Raw genomic sequence first — 22,023 nt, 5'->3', positions numbered from 1 at the left:
ATGTCTCATAGTTTACTATATCTGCATTTCGAAAGAGAGATTCTAGGTTCGAAGTATGTGTTAAGTCCCTGGCATAAATATATCCAGCACATCTACATTGATCATATTTCCGTCATCATCGACGATATGTTCAAGCAATGCTTTCAGTCTTCTCAATTTCCTCCCTGCTCAAGCACCACTTCTTCTGCAAGTCAGCATCAAGGGCCAGAGCATACACATCCTTAGGCCACCACTCTCCCCAGCTAGTCAAGAAGATCTGTTCCGGATCTGCCGGGAAATCGTTAATGAAAAAGGCGCGGAGGAGGTTCTGGGCACCTATAGACGTTCGTCAGCAAGTCAACGTAAAGAGTAAGCTATGAGTGATCCTCACCCTCGGGGATGGTCTTGGCATCGGGCATATCCATGGTCAAACCCATTGACGAAGCGAGAGGAGTGCTCGGAATGAGACCCGGTGAAACAGCAACGACCGTGCAAGACGGAAGTTCACGCCGCCAGTAAAATGCACCCAACAGCTGGACGAACTTGGAGGCACTGTATATCGGACGATAGCCTGCGCCAGATTTGGCTTTCAGGTCCACGTCAAGGGTTGCTATACCATAAACAGTTAATAAATGGCAGAATGGAGTACCAGGATAATGCAGGGATCTCACCCGGATCCTGGTCTCTGAGACCACGGATCGCCCCGGAAGAAACGAAAACAACCCGCGACTGCGAGGCAGATAGCACATCACGGAGCAAGTGGACCAGATAATGCGGGGCTGTTATAAATTTGCTTCACTGTTAGTGAATCCACTTTCCCTTTTGTACGCTCAAAGTCTATCCATATTCCACGAACCTAGATGGTTAACAACATATCCTGAGCACCATTGCGATCCATGCGGACCGGGGCCTTCGCCATTGTCCAGAGTGCCGGCGCAGAGGAAGAGATAAGCCAGCTTCTCGGAACCTAACTTGGAAAGGACATTTGCTGCGAAAGACTGCACACTCTTCAAGGACAGGAGGTCGAGTGGGTAAATGGTGATAGAATGCTTGGAAGTGTCATAGTTGAGGCTATCGTAAGCAGCCTGAACCTTGGCCGTGTCTCGCGCGCCCAAGATGAAATTGTACGGTTCGGCTTGCTCAAGCAACTGCTTGATTGTTTCAAAGCCCTGTGGTGTCTTAGAAACTGATACATGGAAGGGTGGAAAGCTAAGCACACCAAGCCGGATGAGATGCCAGTTGCGACAATTGTCTTTGCCATGGTTGCTAGGATGAGGCTGTGAGATTTCCTGGTATGTTATCGAGTTATTGTTGGGGAACAAACAGGAGATTCCGAAGTTGCACCAAATATGCCCCGCTCGGCGATCAAGTGGGGTATTAATGTCATGTGGTTTGTGTGTTCTTAGCACCCAATGGGATCCGAAAATTAATTCCGATAGAAAGATTTCTCTTCATACATTTCACTTTTTATCATGAGATGTAGACTTAATAACTCATCTTGTGTTGAAATCGAGTACAGCATGCAACGCACGTACTTCATCAGTTGTATCAAGGTAGTAGACAAGCCTTTTGAGTACGATTATTACGAGAAAATATATCAGTTCATCTCTGCTATCTGGCACATTATTTATATAAACAACGGGATAACAAGTACTGTCTAAAGAGATGCCACTCGTTACTTTTACAATACTTCGTAGGCTCACAACAAGCAGCATATTGCTCTGGATGATCAACTTTCCGCGGCACAAGTGCCTGAAGCCCGATCCACGGATCAGGACGTGGATACTTTAAGCAACCCGTAACCCTGGTGCATACTTTTTGTAGGCCATGTAGCTATACAATAACGTAACCCACGGTCAGGCGGCCCATCTGATTATCCCATATAAAAGATGCTTTTTTAAATCTTTATATCTCAACTAATACTGCATCTAATTAGTTCCAACTTCATACATAGATAACAGACAATATAAAGAATAATATATGATTTTTTAAAAATTTTTCAAATTTTTCTTATATAAATTATATTAATGTATCTAAAATTACAGATAAATTACAAATTTTGTAACATGATAAGATACTATTCATATATAGATTTTTAAGAAGTATTGGATGATTGTTTATATAATTTATAACTTATTTATGTAATATCGAGTCTTCTAGTCTTATAATACTTGAGATATCTTATGTTTAAAAAGGGTCTTTTATATGGTATTACACCTGGGCCGCCTAACCGTGGTGGGCCGCTTAACCGTGGGTTACGTTAGCTGGAAACTCAGTAATCTGACAAATTCCGAAATCTTTGTACTAGGGTCATGGTGGAATCAAGTCGAACGAATTTGTATCAACTTGTATAAATCGGACGCGGAGAAGGTTCTCCCGTTCGTGATTCTAAATGGACTCTGAAGATATAAGACATCTTACTCTCAGGGTGTCTATTTTCGTAGGCACCTCTGGTATTCTGGAGTTTCTGTCTTAACTGCAAGACTTCGTCATGAATAAGGGAAGAGTTGGAGCAGCACTATTACTCCTAAGTGTGAGGCTGCTGTCTATCATAACCAGCATTAACAGTAACAATTATAAGCTGGGCGGAAATTATAAGCCATAGCTAGTCAATGTCTTTGTCTGATTAAACAACCTCAGCTGATAACCATACTACCGAATATAAACGAATGAAACGTGGCTATTGCGTGATCTACTAATATCTTAGACAGAACGCTAAGCATGCAGGAACAGGGGAGACAATCCAAGCAATCTAATCACAATCCACTAGTGGTAGTCACCCGACGTACTACAAAAGTTACTCTTCCCTATAAGGAAGCTCCAAGCAGGCCCTAGCCTCAACCAGCCCCCTCCCCCTCTTTTTGTCTCATTAGAATGATACTATATCAACGATTCCTTATTCCTTTCAGCTCCCCATTGAAATACCCTGGACTAATTCAGATCAGACACCCAAGATACCAAACATCTTCTTCCATAGCACTCGCAGCCTGACTTCAAACCGTCACCTACATCATGTTTCAGCTTCCCCGTGCCCCACCCACTGACCAAATTCTCCCCCTCATGCATCAAATTATTGATGAACTCACTCAGACGCGCAATTCAGTACTCAAAGCAACGACTCCAGAAACAGCCACCTTCGCCAACACTCTTCTTCCCTTGGCGCAGACCGAAAATGCAGTCCAAGGCCAGCTAGCCATGATCGACATGCTACAGTACGGTGCTCCATTACGGGAGACCCAGGATGTCGTTCACTCCGCCATGAGCGTCTATGCCGAAGCACAGGCGGCATGGATTGCCAACGGGGACTACTTCCGTCCACTGCAGGCTGTCCGTGACAATCGAGAGGACTTTGAGCCATTGGATGCGGAATCGCAACATTTGCTCGAACGTGAGTTGACTGTATACCGAATGGCAGGGCACGAGGAGCTGGATGTGGAAGAGGTGGAAGGCTTCTTGCAGGAAGGGGCAAATATTGGACAAATAGAGAGGAAGTTTCAGGAGAATTTATCAAGGGAAGATGGGGGCGTATGGTTTACACGGGACGAGTTGGAAGGAGTACCAGCGAGTGACTTAGGAAAGTGGAAATCGGATGGTGAGAAAGAAAAAGAAAAGCTATTTGTGCCCTTTGCGAATGGAGGTACACTGGCAGTGTTGACCTATGCTCGTCGCCCTATGTTTTTGGCCGACAATCAGAAGCTTAAGGTTAATCAGCCATTGTTTGAGGAAATTGTCCGTCGACGGGCTCGACGGGCCCATCGATTGCACCATTCTACACATGCTGGGTATCGGCTGCAGCAACGTATGGTGAAGGATCCGACATGGCTAGGCGGGTTTCTGGATGGATTGAAGGAGACACTGTGCGCCCGCGGCAAAGATGAAATTGCGGTGTTGCAGCAGAGGAGGATGAAGGATATAAAAGACAAGTGTAACAAAGATGGTGTGGGTTTTCCCCCGTGGGATAAACCCTATTACATGCGGTTAGTAGAAGAGGAAGTTGCGGTTGACCAGCTGCAGCTATCTGAGTTCTATCCCCTCGAACAAACAGCCATAGGAATGCTGGGTATTTTTGCCTCTGTTTTGGGTCCCCAGTTCGAATCTGTCGAAGCTGAGAAGGAGAGCCTCTGGCATGAGTCCGTCCGGGTATTCTCTGTCTGGGAGAGTGCGCCGACCAAGCAGTTTGTTGGGTATCTGTATTTTGATCTGCTATGGAGAGAAAACAAATATCGCGGTAACCAAAGTGTGAATCTCCAATGTGTATGCGCCAGCCAAACATTAGTGAAATCGCACTCGATCCAGACTAACAGAGAATTTCAGGGCTATCTCCGCCCAGATGGCAGTCGGCAATACCCTGCCACAATCCTCATGTGTTCCTTCCCTACTCCCACTCCCACCGGTTGTGCCTTGCTCAAGCACCATCAAGTGGTAACCCTTTTCCACGGTAGACAAGCTTGAATTTATCCTAAACATAAGACACAGAAATGGGTCATGGAATCCACGATCTCCTTGCACGAACAAAGTACGTCCGATTTCACGGCTACCGGCTTCCCCCTGACTTCGGAGAGATGCCCAGCATGATGCTCGAGAACTGGTGCTGGATGAAAGAGGTTCTGCAGGGTCTCAGCTGCCACTATACTACGCTAGAGAATAGTTACCTGATGGAGTGGCGCAAGCAACATCCCAGCTCACCCGATCCGCCAAAGAAGATTCCGGAGGATGTAGTCGAACGCCTTATCAAGCATCGTTACCTGAATCGAGGCCTATATCATTTGTATCAATTGTATGTTTTTGCTTTTTGTCTTTGAATTCAACTAATCAAACTGAGCAGGTCAATCTCCATCTTCGACTTGCAAATCCATAGTCTCAAGACGGATGCAGAGATTTCAAATCTGGATGTCTAGAAGCTCTGGTATGACCTCCGTGAGGAGGTTGAAAGTATGGACTTCTCCGAGTGCCGAGACGGCTATGCATTTGGAACGTTCAGTCATCTGACAGCGGGCTATGATGTCTGCTACTATGCTTATCTCATGTATGTTCCTCTTCTGTCCAGACTACTTGCTCTATTATACCATTCCTGAAGACTTACCCTCTTGAAGCTGCACGGCAATGGCCCAGGACGTCTTTCTTTCCGTCTTTGCTGAAGGACCATTCCAGAAGGACAAGTGGGAGAAGTACCGTCGCGAGATTTTGCAAAACGGTGGCGGCCAACAAGACTTGTTTCAGATGCTGCAGAGGTTCTTGGGTCGTCAACCAAATATGAATGCCCTAGTGGAAGGTTTGAGGCGAGCAGACAGTCAACATCAGTGCTAGGGGGGCAAACTATTACACCATAAGCTTCTTAGAAGTAGTGTAGAGATTAAGATTCACGCAATGTCTCCTCGCCAAGCAAACCTGGTCAGCTGCTTGATTTGGGTTCAACATGCCCAGGAACCCGGGCGGCCCGAGCCTGCCGAGGGCCACTGACGATGCGGAGGGCCGCTTGGCATTCAATCTCTCCTTTCAAGATGCTCAGAGCATGTCTATTCTAGCCATATAAGCTATTCCGTAGATCTGTGTCATGGACTGTCTCGGAAGGTGTCCGGTAATTGTCCGCGTTTCTCACAGACGCTCCGGACGTCAATAGTCAGCTGGACTACTCATGCATCATGATATAACCGACGGCATCTCCTTTGGGCTGTGCTTAGTGGGTCCGGTAAGCTAGACAATTCAAACGCAGCCATTCACAGCTTTAATTCAAAGACAAGGCTGGATAGTATCCTGATAGAGTTCAAGTAGCATGACTACATGGTGTGAAGAACATAGGTTCCCCTCACTGCACCGGTTAAAGCCATCCCCCTTCCCAGGGGTAAAGATCGTACGACGGACACGGGTCGGTTGTTTTGTCTACTTCATGCTATTTCGACTATACTTATTGCAAAGCGGAATTCGTTCCGATCATCATGCAGCTATTCAGGGACATTCATTCCTCACTATCCGGGGTAATGGCATCCAAATTGTAGCTTCCAAAACTGGCCCATTACTCAAAAGCATACACTGCCTCCGGATAAGCATTCAACACTCTGACCAAAACAAACCTCCACAGGAATGCGGCACCTCCATCCCCTCTATAACTACCGAGGCTTGATCCAGGAGGAACAGATCCCTGAAGAAACGTGACGAACCGTGATGAGCGGGCAACACAGTTTAGTCTCCTCCCCCGCATCCCCTCCGGGCAAAACCCCGGCGGCACTGGCATTAGCCCTAGGCACGGACAATGCCATTGTCAAGCCTTCAGGAACTAAATCAACTAAATCCCTCCCATCCTGCGGGGTACATACTCCACGACGCCCTGCACGCCCGCCGGAATGCCGTCGTCGCTTGACATCAGGTGGAACAACGCATTCCTGCTGCCTCGAAAGTGAGCCTTTTAACCGACCGGTTACTTGACAATGTATACAGGATGCCCCAATATTGGAGGAAAATCCCTGACCCCTGAAGCCACACATGTAATTAGACTTCCCATATCATGCACTCCATGCATGGGCACTGCACTGCAGTGAAGAATATAAATAAGCCCCCCTTCTCGCCCTAGTAGCATGACTTCTTTCCCCAAGCGGCCTATCCTACTGTCTGAGTCTTCTCCTAGCCCAGACCTTCCTGAGCAGGCAGTAATCCATCCACCACCATGTTCTCCCGCCGAAACCTCCTCGCCCTAGGGCTAGCCGCCACTGTCAGCGCCGGTCCCTGTGACATCTACGAAGCCGGCGACACTCCCTGCGTAGCCGCACACAGCACCACCCGCGCTCTATACAGCTCCTTCAGCGGCGCCCTCTACCAGCTCCAGCGCGGCTCCGATGACACCACTACCACCATCTCCCCGCTCACAGCCGGCGGTGTCGCCGACGCCTCTGCGCAAGACACCTTCTGCGCCAACACCACCTGCCTGATCACCATCATCTACGACCAATCCGGCAACGGCAACCACCTGACCCAAGCACCCCCAGGCGGCTTCGACGGCCCAGACACCGACGGCTACGACAACCTGGCCAGCGCCATTGGCGCACCCGTCACCCTCAACGGCCAAAGGGCCTACGGCGTGTTCATGTCCCCCGGCACGGGTTACCGCAACAACGAAGCCACAGGCACCGCCACCGGCGACGAGGCCGAAGGCATGTACGCCGTGCTGGATGGCACGCACTACAACGACGCCTGCTGCTTCGACTACGGCAATGCCGAGACCAGCAGCACTGACACCGGCGCCGGCCACATGGAGGCCATCTACCTCGGTAACAGCACCGCCTGGGGCTACGGCGCCGGCGATGGGCCCTGGATCATGGTTGACATGGAGAACAACCTCTTCTCTGGTGCCGACGAGGGATATAACTCCGGTGATCCGTCTATCTCTTACCGCTTCGTCACTGCCGCGGTCAAGGGCGGCGCTGATAAGTGGGCTATTCGCGGGGCTAATGCTGCCTCTGGCTCCCTGTCCACGTACTATAGCGGAGCCCGTCCGGATTACTCCGGTTATAACCCCATGAGCAAGGAGGGTGCTATTATCCTGGGTATTGGTGGTGATAACAGCAACGGCGCCCAGGGTACCTTCTACGAGGGTGTCATGACCTCCGGATATCCCTCGGACGATACCGAGAACTCCGTCCAGGAGAATATCGTCGCTGCTAAATACGTCGTCGGTTCGCTGGTCAGCGGTCCGTCGTTTACCTCTGGAGAGGTGGTCTCGCTGCGTGTCACGACCCCGGGATACACGACGAGGTATATCGCGCATACTGATACTACTGTGAACACGCAGGTTGTGGATGATGATAGTTCCACGACGTTGAAGGAGGAGGCTAGCTGGACTGTTGTCACTGGTTTGGCTAACAGCCAGTGCTTCTCGTTTGAGTCGGTCGATACCCCTGGCAGCTATATCCGGCATTATAACTTTGAGTTGTTGCTTAATGCCAATGATGGCACGAAGCAGTTCCATGAGGATGCTACTTTCTGTCCCCAGGCGGCGTTGAATGGTGAGGGCACTTCGTTGCGCTCGTGGAGTTACCCGACGAGGTACTTCAGGCATTATGAGAATGTTTTGTATGCTGCTAGCAATGGTGGTGTGCAGACGTTTGATTCGAAGACGTCGTTCAATAATGATGTTAGCTTTGAGATTGAGACGGCGTTTTCTTCATGAGGGGTTATCAGGGGGTTGGTTGGTGGGGTGGGTGTGGGGTGAGCGTGGTTTGTAAATAGGTTATGTTTGCTATATAGCATATGAATACTATACGATGGTATACATTAACGTGGACTGTATCTATGTAATCTACAGAAGCATCAGAGCCCTTGTCTACATGCAACACACTATCACAACATCGTATCCGGAGGGCCTTAACGGACTAATTGGCTGCGAGATGGTGCTAGTTACTGTGGTTAAGGGGTATTTCCAAGCGTATTTATATTTTCTTCACATGATACATGTGGATATCGTATTTCAATGTAGGTTATTATCATGAACAAAGAAACATCAAGTAAAATAGATATCTGATGTACCATAATGACAAATGCACTGCGACATTCCATACCAGCAAAAATACATATACATCATCAACAACATATGCTAGGCAATACCCCCAGCCCTAGGACAAGCATAAAAAGAAAGAATAAGGCTTCCTCACTCCGAGCAATCCTCGACCTTTGGGCCTTCCACGGCTGCAGCAACCTGTTTAGCAAGCTGCGACCTCTCATACGAATGGACTTTGATCTTCTTGGAGTTGATCAGGTCCAATCGCTCATTCTCCAAATGGCGGACTTGGACCTCACCGGAGGAATCATTCGGCAAGGATATCTTGTAAGTCGCTGAGAATTTCTTCTCGAAACCGGCGTACATTGGTGGCCATTGTGGGAAGCGACGGAAGTATTTACCTGTCCAGACGGTCAAGGTGAACGATTCGAATACTTCAATGCCCGCCTGCTTTCTACTGTCAAAGAAATTCTGGCCGATGCTCCCCACAGAGGCATAATTTATAAGAGGCTTGATGGGGTTATTTATGTCGGGGAGGCCTAGTTCAAAGTGCACAGATAGGCTCCTGAGGTTGTGAAAACCGGTTGCTAGTTTGTTGAAGACGTCGTCGGGCTATGGTGTGGTTAGATCTCGGTTCATGTGATAGTATAAGACAGAGGATACATTGGCTTACCCATTGATCGTTCTCTCTCTTGACTCCCACTTGAAGTGACTTCAATTTGGGACAGTTAGCATCGAGCTGACTGAGCTCCTCCGCTGTTAGGACTTGTCGCGGACGCTCCTTGGAGGAAGATTCTTCTTCATGCAGACAAAGAGTAGATAGGTTACTGTGATGAAAAATCGCCTCAATCGGACACTTGTACCCTTTTAAAACTAGGGTTTCCAGAGAATCAAATGATGAGAGGAGTTCGATGAGTTCCTCTCGCTCATGACCGCCTTCGCCTTCCCAGACAGACACTTCAAGGATCTTTAATGATCTGGTAAAGCCAACTAGACATCGAAACAAGCCAGCGCACCTCTGCGGTCCTACAGCTAGTGACACCAGCTTGTCCCACTGAAGCCCATCACGCCAAAACCTCCATTGCTGATCCTCCATCGGGTATCCGTCGAGGGAAAGATGCTCGAGTGGAGGGAATATTTCTTCGCCTGTAAGCTGAAAGCTCCATATAACAGGATGCCTTGGCATCCTTATAACACAACCACCATATTGTCTCATGACAGTAAGCGAGAACGACCGGAGATGTGAGCATTTGAAAAACAATCTTTGTAACGTGGGTATCTGCCTATTTGGCCTGTTTCGGTCATTTGCCGGGTTCACTGATGCAGAGAGAGTCGTGACACGGGGTAGAGTCTGCTCCGCTAAGCTAGAGTTAATCTCCTCGCTATACTGGTTGAGTAGGAGAAGTTCTGGCTTCCTTTTATGCTCATAGATGGTGCGAATCAATGTTGTCGATTGAATACTGGGAAAGCCGATGGTGATCCGTCGAAGGTTTGGCAGACGGGCAATCAGTGTGGCCAAGCAATCATTGCTCTGGAGTCGTTCTAGGAAGTCCTCGTCTGCCCAAGCAGAAGGACTCGAAATATTGATTTCCTGTACCCAAGCTCGTAAGGTGTCATTTTCGTCGGCTTCCAGTCGAGAAAATAGAAGCCATGGGCCTGTAGGCAACTCTGGTTCCGTTTTCGTTTCTGTGGACTTGGAGAACCTACGGGAGCCAGAGAGATTCTCATAAGCCACCAGGGAGATAGATCGGTACAAAACGGGTGTCGCGATCGAGTTAAAGATCTTGTCGACCAAGCAGAGGTGGAAAAGATCCTGAGTGGTGCACTGCTCAAAGATAAGACGCCATACATCCAAGCTTACTGCATCTCTCATCATAGTGAATGGTCGAGAAACCGAGCGAGCAGTTGAGGCTATAAAGATAAGTCCAGTGAAAGTTATGTGGAAGTTGTGAAGAAAAATGAGTGGATATTTTCGTAAGATTTGGGGCTCTATAGAGTTATCGCTCGAAACTGAAATCAAAATTCTGGGGAAGTCAGGGCAGATGTGAAGTACTATTATAGTGCCTCAGTCTAAGAGACAAGGCTCTGCGACGAAGCATTTACTGACTCAGTGCGGAGTGCAAGTGGAATGACACCATGCATTTGATTGGACACTAGGGAGGACAAGGCTGTGAAAGACAGGGGGGCTTTAAAGAGGAAAGAACTAAGCACTAGTAGTAGTAATAGTAGTCCTACTAGCCACTGTAAGCCCGATTGGTTGGCGGACCGGCGACAGCCAGTCACTCTCACATCAGCTGCTGCTGCATCTTCCTCACTATCTTCCGGGAATGCTGTGGGGTATGGATAGCTTGACCCCCAACACTCATCAACCTCGAGGCTGCTTACAAGCTAAATACCCGCGCGGGAAAGGCTGCGTATTGGTAAAACGTATATCGTACAATCTATCTATCTACAATACTAGTGGGACCCTTACAACTTCTCGGCCTCTGCCATCAAGTCCTCAACCTTGAAGTTCTGCACGTCACCGCGAGTGAACGCCTGCAAAAGCTCGCCTTTCCGTCCATTCGCCTGACCCCCAAAGTCATAGAAACGCTGAACACAGCTAACCAGCCAGGTGGCATCTGTCGCAGATACTCCGGAATCAGGCATCACCTGACCATTCATCAGAACCAGACCCTTCTCATCCGCCAGATCCAGATAATGTGTGACCGTCGTATGCGGCTGCGCATACGAGCCATGCAGCTGATACGAAGCCAACGCTGTGAAGATGATCGTGGAAGTGTGGTCGTTGGCTGAAGCAGCGGAAGAAGCGGTCGCCGACGCTGGGGGATGGAAACCCCATTGGAGGAAATGAATGTCCGCACCGCCCTTGGCGGCTTCTGCGTTCTCCTCCGCGGTCTGCGCCTCACTCTGCGTACGGGGTAGGGGAAGAACGAATTGGGGGTTCTGGCGTGCGGCGGAGACGATGCGCTGGTATGTTTCTACCGGAATTACGGCGCAGACCGAATGAGAGTTGTTGGCAAAACGAAGACGCCAGATGGCCTCGATTTCCTTGGGCGGGAGACTGCGCACTTTCTCGACGTCGATGAACGAGTCAAGAGGTCTGATTCCAGTGGATGTGGCGGAGGAGGCGGCGCGAGCCTGGGGAGTAGGTGGAGGAGGAGGGGGTGAAGGACCGGTCGTGGACGGGGAGGGCGAGGACTTGGGTGGCTCCGGAGTGAGAGGAGTTGTTGCTTTGTGACGGAACTCTTCAATCTTTTCCTTGTAGGCCTCCTTCAGAGAATCGATGTCTTGGTGTCCCTCTCTATGGTGAGAGGAGTGAGTGAGCCGGTCATGACTGTTGTCGCGGTCGACTTACGCTTGGGCTTTCTGCTTGAGTTTCGAGCGGTACCTGTCCAGCACTTGGTTGGGATCGTGGTGTGTGGCGAGGAAACGGACATCGTGCACTTGGGCCCAGCGCCTTTGCTGGGGGCATAGAGAGGATGCCCGAGTCCTCAGCAGGGACTTGAACGCAGAAGATCTGAGATACGCCATCTTAAGAATGCTGCTTGAGGAGCAAAGAAAGAAGGTCAATACTTGGGAAGAAGTCCGCAGTTCAGCTAATCTGGACTAGCGCTGATTACATAACATGTGCATAAATACTGCCATCTCGTGGCATAAGCAGAAGACGCTTCACACCATAGCTAGGAATTGCACAGTACCAGCGAAAGTAGAAAGAAGATTATAATAACCTTATTATCTTAAGATGTTGAAAATATGTCGGTCAGGAAAATGGGAACAGCAAAGCAGCCATCCGCATATCTTGATCATACTTCCTGTTAGTCTCCTATCTCCTATCCAGAACTTTCAAGAGTCCTGAGCTGTAGAACCAAATAAAGATGGAAGTGTGCATTGTAACAGCTTATACTATGTGGTACTAATGTATATAGCAGACCTATTGTTTCTGATCAATGCCTAAACTATGTACATATCATTTGAACAAGTCTCTAGACATGAAGGTGTCTATAGCCTCATTACACAAGAGTCTCTGCCCTGTCTGGGAAATTTGAAGTGCTTTATGTGTAAATGACAGACTAAGATGTTCTCTAGTCCATAAGAGAAAAGATAGACTGTTTCATCTGGGTGGTGTTACTCTAGACGAACTAGGCTATAACGATCGTCCGGTAACCATTCGTGACGGGATATATGGGCCCGCAGGGTGACTCATTGCCTGGTCCAGAGAGTTAATTTTCAACCTATAGCTATCTGACAATTTATTTATTTTATCAAACTTGCTCTCAATTCCTCTCGGTACCAATCCGTAACATCTACACTACAGCGAAAGCAGGGCGTCACTCGTCTAAAACGATCGATAGATGACCTGGCCATTGATGTTCGTTCTGCGAAGTTTCTCTAGCGCCACTCCAATTTCCTGGGGAAAGCTATTCGTACTACTATCTATTCTTAGCTGCAGTAGTGGGGTATTAAAGAAGCTCTAGACAACCTTGGCTCATCTCAGCGCTTTTAGTATTGCGCCCAATCGATGCTTGAATATTAGGGTTTAGAGACAAAACCGAACTAGTAGTGAGACCGAACTGGTATAATTGTCAACAGCTAACAGAATGTATAATGATACTTTATCTGATTGTAATCTCAGCTGGAAATATGCAGAACTGAGAAGCGGAATTTGAAGCACTTGGAGCATCTTGACAGAGAATTAGTAGCTACTAGGTCTACTCTAGAGACAGGCGATAGTTAATTCATAAAATAGCTAATTGAGTTCATATGATGCTCCACTGGCCGATGATAGCCTTAGTATTACTCAGTAGGTAATTTAGGACAGGAAAGTGATGGTGGTCAATTATGATGAAGAAATTGGCTTCAAGTGCAGAAACATATAATTACTTCAGGGCGTGCGATCCTTTCTCTGTTTTACAGAATTGAATTAGTTGAGCAGCAAAATAAGCCGACAGAATATTCCAAAATTAACTGTACTGTTCTGCTTAGCTCGCATATATTCATATGCACTCAACAATACACAAGAACTGACTTTGTGGGAGTTCAGACAAAATCAGGAACCAGTTGCCCTTCCCCGGATCCATATCGGAGGGCTTGTATTAGCCGTCGGGGAAATGACGCACGTGACTACAGAGATATCCCCTCTGCTGCCCTGTTCTTTGCAATTCAAAAGGTACTGATTCTGGTCAATGTATGAAATTGGAGGGAGGCATTATCTAGCTATTGTAATTGTCCCCTCCAATGCTATCCAGGACTCACAGCAAGCATAGTTACCCCCAATATTGTAGTGAGTCATTATTCACGGAGATTACTTATCGGACGAAGCGATAATGACTTCCCTATCGATGCAGGACGATCCACAGTCGCTGATTGGCTCGTCGATAAAATCGTTACGTAAGGCACTAGCTCCGACTCCGGATGAGTCAACGACCTGCATCGACCGCCTGAATGAGCCATCGCGAAAACTGATCTTCCCCAGCGATCTTTTTTCTTTCCCAAGTCTCTTCTTTCATCCTTCTTTGCTGCCCAACAACCTCTTCTCCCGCCGGTCTATCCGATTTTTCCTACCAATCCCCTTTACACAATCACAATGGCCTCTGAAAAGCCCCGTGTCTGTCTGGCCTACTCCGGTATGTTCTCGCCCGCCCGACCCCGCAATATTGCGGTCTTGATAACGCTCGGTGCACTAACTCGACAATTTCCATTGCAGGCGGTCTTGACACCAGCTGCATTCTGCGCTGGCTGATCGGTACATTTTCCTCCCTATTTCCGGTCGAATATCCATCGGCTCGACTAACAATTGCTCACAGAGGAAGGCTACGATGTCGTCTGCTTCCTCGGCAATGTCGGCCAGGAGGAGGACTGGGCCGCTGTCGAGGCCAAGGCTCTCAAGATCGGTGCGAAGAAGATGATCATCGAGGACTTGCGCCGTGAATTCATCACCGAGCTTTGCTTCCCCGCCATCCGTAAGACTGCTAGTCCGGCTACGTGCCCCGATCAGTCCGCTAATCTCACATCGCAGAGTGCAATGCCATCTACGAGGGTCGCTACCTTCTCGGTACCAGCTTGGCTCGCCCCGTGATTGCCCGCGCTCAGATGCGCGCTGCTCAGCGCGAAGGCTGCCAGTTCGTCTCCCACGGTGCCACCGGCAAGGGTAACGACCAGGTCCGTTTCGAACTCGCCTTCTACGCCATCCAGCCCTCCATCAAGGTCATTGCCCCCTGGCGTGACCCTAAGTTCTTCAAGCGTTTCGCTGGTCGCAACGATCTGCTTGACTACGCCGCCCAGACCGGCATCCCCGTTACTTCCACCAAGGTGAGTGGTGTCTATACAGATTGCGCGAATACAGGCTAATACAGTATGATATAGGCTAAGCCCTGGTCCATGGGTTCGTCAAATTACTCTTCCGCGTGTAATTGCTCTAAGTGTACTAATTATTGGTATAGACGCCAACTCCGCCCACTGCAGTTACGAGGCTGGTAAGTGAACCATTGGCATTAGTTTACTTATCATTTTACTGACCAGTCGATAGGTGTCCTGGAGGACCCCAACCACACTCCCCCCGCTGACATGTGGACCATGACCGCCGACCCTATGACCGCTCCCAACGAGCCCACCGACCTCACCATCCACTTCGAGCAGGGTGTTCCCACCAAGCTTGTCACTCCCGAGAAGGAGTACACCGACCCCGTTGAGCTTTTCTACACCCTCAACAAGATCGGTTTCACCCACGGTGTTGGCCGTATTGACATTGTCGAGAACCGTTTCATCGGTCTCAAGAGCCGTGGCTGCTACGACTGTATGTGTCTTGCACCCCACACTGCACTTCCAGCTAGGACTTGCTAACATGCTGCAGCCCCCGCCATGACCATCCTCCGCGATGCCCACCTTGACCTCGAGGGTCTGGTCCTGGACGGCCAGGTCCGCGCCCTGCGTGACCAGTTCGTCACCCACAACTGGTCCATCCAGCTTTACAACGGATAGTACGTGTTCCACAGTCTTGGACTATACAACAGTTGTTCTAACCCATCCACAGCTACTTCAGCCCTGAGCGTGAGTTCATCGAGAACAGTCTCAAGTTCTCCCAGCGCGTAAGTGGCCGTAAATCCAAGTCTAGCTCAACCGCATCTAACAAACTTGACAGCGCGTCAACGGTGAGGTCCGTCTCCGCTGCTACAAGGGCCACGTCTACATCCTCGGTCGCTCCTCCAGCACCGAGAAGCTCTACTCCGAGCAGGAAGCCTCGATGGACTCCCTGGACGACTTTGAGCCCACCGACACCACCGGCTTCGTTGCCATTCAGACTATCCGGTATGACACCACTAATTGTTTGTTCCCAGAGAGAAACATAAGCTAACACCCTCCGTCCTACAGTCTGAAGAAGTACGGTCTCCAGAAGGCCGAGGAGGGCGAGTCCCTCAGCCGTGCATGAATTATGAATGAGCGTTATTGAGTCATGGGTGTATGGGGAAACAAAAAGTAAATAGATCACATAATACCAAAGGATTATTCAAGGCAAATACATCACTACTTATTACTGTAGGCAACGAAGCCATGAGTGTAACTATTTTCTAAGCCCAAACACCCAGCCATATCCCCAGAAAGCCAATCAACAAAATCAAATCGAATCAAAACCCCTCTAACAATAGTTTAGGATTCAAACAGAGCATTACTTAACCCCCTCCACTCCACCAAAGCTTGTTCCTAGGACGACCACCTACCTAGTACCTCCCTGAAGACAACCCCACCCCATCCCATCCCATTCCTAATTCCCTGTCCTCGCAAACCTTGCCAGTTGCCACGCAGGTACCCACCCCTACTGACGATGCCTCCTGATCAAAACCTACCCAATCACATTCCCTATATCCATCCAATTGACAAAAATTCCCGTCAACAGACTTTCTTTCGGCTGACAGGGTATCCATCCGTCCACCCGTTCCTAATGGGCGCGGGACGATGTGGAATGCCAGTGCCGACGGGGCCAGCATTCCGGACATGCCTATTGTTGTTGCCCTGTTGAGAGCTAGTAACCCGCGGAAAAGGTGAAAACGGGGATCCCTTCATTCTTGAGAAAAATTCTACTTTGGGAGGTTGATGGTGAGAGTGTTGGGAGGGTTGGATCGGAGAAAGGTTTGGCTGTTGCTGTTGCCATGAGCCACGACGGCGAGTACGACGACGGTCATGTCAAGGCTTATTATTCACCTGGGGGATACGTTGGAATGCATCGTCACCCCGGCGGATGGGTGGTTATGAGTGGGCTGTGTGCATACCTTGGGGAGAGTTTGGTTGCTGGTTGGGAGGTGATAGTGGCGCTGCTGGGGGGTATAAAGATGGTGGTTTTTATTCTGGGGGTTGGATTGGTTTGTAGATTGTTCATCAATTAATTCTATCTTTCCTAGTCTTGTAAAAGACATTACTGTATCCTGTATATCTCTCTGGATATACGAGATTAGCAACTTCTTAAATATCTATTGAAAAGTGAAGACATCAAAATGAAATCCGCTCTCCTCGCCTACGGCCTTCTGGCCTCAAGCGTCTCAGCACACATCCAGATGTCCAACCCCTACCCGATCCGCAGCCCGCTCGACCCAGACGGTGATGAATCCAAAAAGGACTACTCATACACGAACCCCCTCGACTCCAGCGGCAGCGACTACCCCTGCAAAGGCTATGCCAATGACCCCTTCCGGTCCGTAGCGACCTACAGTCCCGGCGGCACCTACGAGATGGACCTCCAAGGCAGCGCGACCCACGACGGCGGGTCATGCCAGATCTCGCTGTCGTACGACACAGGAAAATCCTTCCAGGTGATTCACTCCATGCTGGGCGGATGTCCTCTCACGGAATCGTACGAGTTCACGATCCCGTCAGATGCACCGACAGGCGATGCGCTGCTCACTTGGACCTGGTTCAATAAGGTCGGGAACCGGGAGATGTATATGAACTGTGCGCAGGTTACTATTGGGGACGGTGATAGTAAGAAGAGGGACGTGGAGGAGATGCGGAAGCGAGATGCATTTAGTTCGCTGCCGCCGATCTTTATCGCCAATGTTAATGGGCCCGGGCAGTGCACGACTATCGAGAATTATGATGTCAACTTCCCCCTGCCGGGACCTTCGGTTGAGGGCAGTATCAATGGCAGCAACACCGGGTTTACTTGCACCGGTGATGCGCCCTTCTTGGATGCGGGTAACAGTGGCTCGAGTGGTAGCTCCGGCTCTAGCTCTAGCTCTGTCAAAAATGCCCCTGTGTCTACCCCCAAGCCGACTGCGTCCAGGCCGATTGTGTCTACCTCCCACGTTGCTGCTCAAGTTGTTGGCAGTACACCCGCGGCCTCCTCGTCCGCTAAGGTGGTTGCCTCGTCGTTTGGAACAGAGGCTGCGCGCGTTGCGACCGTCCCCACCGGGGTCTCGCACTCGCAGAACGATGCTAGTGTCGCTGGCGCTGCTGACGATGAGAGTGCACGGTACGTTCCTGGCAAGCCTTGCGTCGATGGGGCTATCATCTGTGGCCCTGAGGGTACTAGCTGGTCGATGTGCAGCAATGGACGTCCCATCCATATGGGATCTGTTGCGGCGGGAATGTACTGCTCTCACGGAGCGATGCATCGGTTGTAAAGAATTGGGTGTATATGGTGGTCAGTGAAAGTTATGGCATCGTTTGTATTATGATATGTTCGGCTTCTTCCTTCGTTGTTTTGGATAATGCGCGTTGATGACCGGGCGGATGTGTTTACTTCAGCGGCTCATTTGTTCTCCATGTATCTTAGTTGTGTCCTGTTTGAGTAGCTTATGCAGTGTTACCTTTGAATGAATTAAATCACCTCAGATGATACATCAGAAGTAGAGTGGATGAACGATGTACTTTCAAAGTGAGTACTAGATGCAGTGACAGAAGTCTGTTGTGCTATGTGCGATGTATTGATAATAGGCATCAAATGCCGGAATGTCAGTGATTTGATGCCTGCGAGCCGATCTCCGTAAGCAATAACGACAGGAATATGACATGCAATGTTATCCAGAAGCTGTCAGGTTGATCTTGTCTCAAAGCCAAAGTGTTGAAGCTAAATAGAAAAGGGCGTAGAATGCAGACTTGGGGAGAAGACATCCATATCACAAGTAGTTCCTTTTAAGGAAGGTCCGGCCAGCAGCGGTTAGTCCGGTGTGGGTAGCCGAGAAATATGTATGTCCTTTGAGGTTGCAGTCGGCCTCGTCCCTTACCTTGTGAGGGGCTAGGTGCGGCATGGCCACGCATGGTGAAGAACCCTTGTTCGGACGCGATCAATAAATATCGGTGCCCTCATACGTGAATTCAATACCGGGATGGTGAGTAATTCATCATCAATTCTAAATTCTATCCCGCCGTCTATATACCAATGTAGCAGGTATCAATATAAGAAACAACACAAATATAAATGTCCCGGGATCCAATAGCATGAAGCATGTCACATCACAAGTAGAATATATGCACAGACCGACAAACGGTAATTAACTTTTAGTGTAGATCGTTTTAGGGACACTCGCGCACCACTCTAAGGCTGAGCAACCACGGCTTCCAGAGCCTGCTCCAGAATCTTGAGGCCGGACTTGATCTGCTCCTCAGTAATGGTCAAGGGAGGAACGAAGCGGATGCAGCCCTCGCCTGCCGTGATGATCAGCATGCCGCGCTCCCGGGCAGCACCAACCAAATCGCCGGCCTTGGAGACAAACTCTGGGGAGAGCTGGACACCACGGATCAATCCGCGGCCGCGGATCTCCGAGATGACGTTGGGGTACTTCTTCTGGAGATCCTTGAATCCGGACACAAGCAGGTCTCCCTTGGTCTCAACAGACTTCTGCAGCTCGGGGTCCGCCAGACGGTTGACAATGTGGTGGGCGACACGGCACACCAGGGGGTTACCACCATAGGTGGTACCGTGGTCACCGGGCTTGATGTGTTTGGCCACGGCCTTCTCGGAGACAATAGTGGCACCAATAGGGATACCGTTACCGAGGGCCTTGGCAGAAGTCAGGATGTCGGGGTGAGCTGCCTCGCCAGAAGCAGGTGCGAGAGATGGGTGGGCGTGAGCCCAGAAGGAGCCGGTCCGGGAGAGACCGCACTGGATCTCGTCGAAGATCAAAACGGCACCAACCTCGTCACAGCGCTTGCGCAGAGCGACGAGGAACTCCGGGGTAGCCACATTGATACCTCCCTCACCCTGGATGGGCTCGACGATCACACCACAAGTCTTCTCGGTGACGAGAGTCTCGAGCTGAGCCACATCGTTGTAGTTGCCGTACTTGAAGCCAGGCAGCATGGGAGAGAAGGGAGTCTGGTACTTGGGGTTCGGGGTTGCAGACAGAGCGCCCATGGTGCGGCCATGGAAGGAGTTGTGGAAGGAGACGACTTCGTGCTTCGCGCCGGAGGGGTCGAGCGAACGACCGACCTTGCGAGCAAACTTGATGGCGGCCTCGTTGGCCTCGGTTCCGGAGTTGCAAATGAAGACCTGGGAAGCATCGCGCATGGCACCGGACTCCTTAGTAACGTCGATCAAGAGCTTGCTGAGAGCTCCAGTCCACGCATTGTAGTAGAGGTTCGAGGCGTGGACAAGCACCTCGGCTTGCTCAGCGATAATCTGGGCCACCTCGGGGTCACAGTGTCCCAGAGAGTTGACCGCAATACCAGCCGTCAAGTCCAGGTATTTCCGGTTCTCCATATCCCACAAGTAACATCCCTGGCCCTTGACCATGACCGGCGCCGGCCGCACGTAGGTCGGCAACATGTAGGGAGATTGATCATTGACGAAAGCCACGGATACAGAGTCAGCAGCAGGATCGGGGTTAGGCACGGCAGCTTTGTTCTGAGACTTCACATGTTGCGAGATGGAGAAGAATCGCTGCTGGGGCAGTGAGTCAATGCTGGGGACGAGCCGACGGGCGACGGGCAACCGCCGGGCGGCGAGACGTGCGAACGCCATCGAATTGAAGGAATTGGGGTTGGGAGATGGGGAAATGGATAGAGGTTGAGGAAGGTAAGGACAGGCGACGCCAGCGAAGGGACCTGAAGATCAGTAGATGATCAGGCAGCTGGAATTGACGTTGGGAGCAAGAAGGTGCAGACCCAAGATTGGGAACTGTTGACTTTCTGCTGTATCTCATGCGGCATCGGCGCTGCCGGATCAGGTGACTGGCAGCCATGTGACTCATGCTCCGCTTTTAATAGATTGATAACAGTCACATAGCGGGTCTATGATTGACACAGTAGAATTAGTTGTCTTAAAATTCTCAAGTCTTCATCTAGACTAGGCTTGGCCTTGAACACCAGACACAAGTAAAGTAGACAGTTTATTCCCATTTACTGTCAGGCATGGGAGAATACACCTCAAACTTACCCCCAAACCGCAACCAATTTTCTCCGCACTCTAGGCACTTTCTCATCGAATGCACTTGAAACACCCCCACGGACTATGAGAACCAAATCACCAATCCAAACCTCTGACACTCAGGCAAGAATTTGATTTCGCCTTCAACACGATGCACGGTCCGCTGGGACTACTGTTGCAAAAGTACCAAACATCTGATATTAATAACCTGGATTATCTTATTGATCAAGCCATCTGTTTTCCCGTCCCCCATTCGGCTAGGGACTTTGGCTGATGTGTGATTTTGTAACCTCTATCAATAACTGATTATTGGCTGGAAGATGAAACCTGGAAAGTCTGGAAATCACTGCTTTCCATGTGTCAGTCATAGCATCAGTATGTAAAGCCCCCCCGGCATCAGCGTGGGATACACCTCGGACGCAAAGCATAATCGTAACGACTTGTGCACATGATATCACGCGGCTAAGAGTTCACTCGGCCGGAAGACGGTCTGTGGTCACGTGTCAAGACGTTGGCGACGCAGCACTCTGAAAAGGGACTGAGTGAGACTGCTGGCAATTTTAATAATCCCTATCAGTGGCTGGCACTTAAATGATCAATCACTTGCCGACATGACAGCCGTAAACCTACTATGGTCGACAGGTGTATGTTGAGGGCTGAGTAATCCAAGGACAAGAAATGGAAAGAGTCAGGATAAGTGGTCAACTAAATCTTGCAGGAGTCATGTGGAAGGCGCCAGGAAGGTAGGCGGTGGGGCGGCGCAATATGACGCGGCATCACATGTCAGAGCGATCGAATTGGGTTGTGAAGACGGAAAAGAGTTAAAAAGTTATTAGTGATTATGCTGAGTGCTTGGGACAATGGAGTAATTAGGCGCCGAGCAGGATTGGATTCAGTAGTGTCCACGATCAGATGGTGAGACGAGTCATGATTCATGGGCTGAACGTGAAAATCCACGGCCGACTTCCGAGTCGCGCGCATGTGACGAGAAAAACCTCTGGCAAGTGCCGGACAGACGTCAATCGTAAGAGGTACATGTGGGTGTGAAGACAGTATGACAATGTTGTAACACCCTGGTAGTCAGTAAGGAATGGAATAAATCATTTGAAACCCCCAGTACCAACAACTAACTACTACTGAGTGACGGAGTAAGTAAGTGGAAGAAAGAAAGTACTACTAAGCAAACTGCGCGGGGGAA

At 49.8% G+C, this 22,023-nt stretch overlaps 8 protein-coding genes across 8 annotated transcripts; 4 read left to right on the top strand and 4 right to left on the bottom strand.

Annotated features, from left to right (window-relative positions):
- Positions 1-4: 4 nt before the first annotated feature.
- BO87DRAFT_373178 (short-chain dehydrogenases/reductase) lies at positions 5-1,284 on the bottom strand. The gene is made up of 5 exons (XM_025622475.1): positions 1,199-1,284; positions 836-1,148; positions 651-758; positions 371-589; positions 5-315 (listed from the first exon to the last, which is right to left on the bottom strand). The coding sequence occupies exons 1-5, from the start codon at positions 1,238-1,240 to the stop codon at positions 131-133; spliced, it is 867 nt and encodes a 288-aa protein (XP_025483778.1). The 5' UTR covers positions 1,241-1,284; the 3' UTR covers positions 5-130.
- A 1,605-nt stretch (positions 1,285-2,889) lies between these two features.
- Positions 2,890-5,286, top strand: BO87DRAFT_403889 (M3 family metallopeptidase; the record flags this gene model as incomplete). The annotated part of the gene is made up of 5 exons (XM_025625812.1): positions 2,890-4,233; positions 4,294-4,417; positions 4,456-4,760; positions 4,878-5,005; positions 5,073-5,286. Exons 1-5 carry the CDS (start codon positions 2,992-2,994, stop codon positions 5,284-5,286), a joined length of 2,013 nt encoding a protein of 670 aa, XP_025483777.1. The 5' UTR covers positions 2,890-2,991.
- Positions 5,287-6,596: 1,310 nt separating this feature from the next.
- On the top strand, positions 6,597-8,140 carry BO87DRAFT_351053 (alpha-L-arabinofuranosidase B; the record flags this gene model as incomplete). Its single annotated transcript, XM_025621110.1, has 1 exon — positions 6,597-8,140. Exon 1 carries the CDS (start codon positions 6,641-6,643, stop codon positions 8,138-8,140), a length of 1,500 nt encoding a protein of 499 aa, XP_025483776.1. The 5' UTR covers positions 6,597-6,640.
- A 277-nt stretch (positions 8,141-8,417) lies between these two features.
- Positions 8,418-10,516, bottom strand: BO87DRAFT_455838 (uncharacterized protein). Its single transcript, XM_025628689.1, has 2 exons — positions 9,141-10,516; positions 8,418-9,079 (listed from the first exon to the last, which is right to left on the bottom strand). Exons 1-2 carry the CDS (start codon positions 10,341-10,343, stop codon positions 8,618-8,620), a joined length of 1,665 nt encoding a protein of 554 aa, XP_025483775.1. The 5' UTR covers positions 10,344-10,516; the 3' UTR covers positions 8,418-8,617.
- Positions 10,517-10,867: 351 nt separating this feature from the next.
- On the bottom strand, positions 10,868-12,001 carry BO87DRAFT_373175 (ATP11 family protein; the record flags this gene model as incomplete). The annotated part of the gene is made up of 2 exons (XM_025622474.1): positions 10,868-11,771; positions 11,826-12,001. 2 exons carry the CDS (start codon positions 11,999-12,001, stop codon positions 10,937-10,939), a joined length of 1,011 nt encoding a protein of 336 aa, XP_025483774.1. The 3' UTR covers positions 10,868-10,936.
- Positions 12,002-13,938: 1,937 nt separating this feature from the next.
- On the top strand, positions 13,939-15,987 carry BO87DRAFT_373173 (argininosuccinate synthase). Its single transcript, XM_025622473.1, has 11 exons — positions 13,939-14,094; positions 14,175-14,213; positions 14,275-14,430; positions 14,487-14,779; positions 14,834-14,852; positions 14,911-14,943; positions 14,997-15,263; positions 15,321-15,447; positions 15,501-15,555; positions 15,609-15,775; positions 15,839-15,987. The coding sequence occupies exons 1-11, from the start codon at positions 14,055-14,057 to the stop codon at positions 15,894-15,896; spliced, it is 1,254 nt and encodes a 417-aa protein (XP_025483773.1). The 5' UTR covers positions 13,939-14,054; the 3' UTR covers positions 15,897-15,987.
- Positions 15,988-16,843: 856 nt separating this feature from the next.
- On the top strand, positions 16,844-18,286 carry BO87DRAFT_373172 (uncharacterized protein). The gene has a single exon (XM_025622472.1). The coding sequence runs from the start codon at positions 16,957-16,959 to the stop codon at positions 18,079-18,081; it is 1,125 nt and encodes a 374-aa protein (XP_025483772.1). The 5' UTR covers positions 16,844-16,956; the 3' UTR covers positions 18,082-18,286.
- A 709-nt stretch (positions 18,287-18,995) lies between these two features.
- BO87DRAFT_300267 (acetylornithine transaminase) lies at positions 18,996-20,420 on the bottom strand (the record flags this gene model as incomplete). The annotated part of the gene is made up of 1 exon (XM_025619126.1): positions 18,996-20,420. The coding sequence occupies one exon, from the start codon at positions 20,418-20,420 to the stop codon at positions 18,996-18,998; it is 1,425 nt and encodes a 474-aa protein (XP_025483771.1).
- Positions 20,421-22,023: the final 1,603 nt, after the last annotated feature.

This window comes from Aspergillus neoniger (assembly GCF_003184625.1).
Source record: "Aspergillus neoniger CBS 115656 unplaced genomic scaffold BO87scaffold_4, whole genome shotgun sequence".
NCBI classification, from domain to species: domain Eukaryota; kingdom Fungi; phylum Ascomycota; class Eurotiomycetes; order Eurotiales; family Aspergillaceae; genus Aspergillus; species Aspergillus neoniger.
Note: the sequence above shows the minus strand (reverse complement) of the source record. Positions and strands in the feature narration are given on the sequence as shown.

Coding starts and splice junctions, on each gene's coding strand:
- BO87DRAFT_373173 (XM_025622473.1), top strand. CDS start 14,055: ATGGCCTCTGAAAAGCCCCGTGTCTGTCTGGCCTACTCCG. Junction 14,214..14,274: donor CATTCTGCGCTGGCTGATCG/GTACATTTTCCT, acceptor AATTGCTCACAG/AGGAAGGCTACGATGTCGTC. Junction 15,776..15,838: donor GTTGCCATTCAGACTATCCG/GTATGACACCAC, acceptor TCCGTCCTACAG/TCTGAAGAAGTACGGTCTCC.
- BO87DRAFT_455838 (XM_025628689.1), bottom strand. CDS start 10,343: ATGATGAGAGATGCAGTAAGCTTGGATGTATGGCGTCTTATCTTTGAG. Junction 9,080..9,140: donor AGAGAGAGAACGATCAATGG/GTAAGCCAATGT, acceptor ACCACACCATAG/CCCGACGACGTCTTCAACAA.
- BO87DRAFT_373178 (XM_025622475.1), bottom strand. CDS start 1,240: ATGGCAAAGACAATTGTCGCAACTGGCATCTCATCCGGCTTG. Junction 1,149..1,198: donor CTGGCATCTCATCCGGCTTG/GTGTGCTTAGCT, acceptor AAGACACCACAG/GGCTTTGAAACAATCAAGCA. Junction 590..650: donor TCTCAGAGACCAGGATCCGG/GTGAGATCCCTG, acceptor TTTATGGTATAG/CAACCCTTGACGTGGACCTG.
- BO87DRAFT_373172 (XM_025622472.1), top strand. CDS start 16,957: ATGAAATCCGCTCTCCTCGCCTACGGCCTTCTGGCCTCAAGCGTCTCA.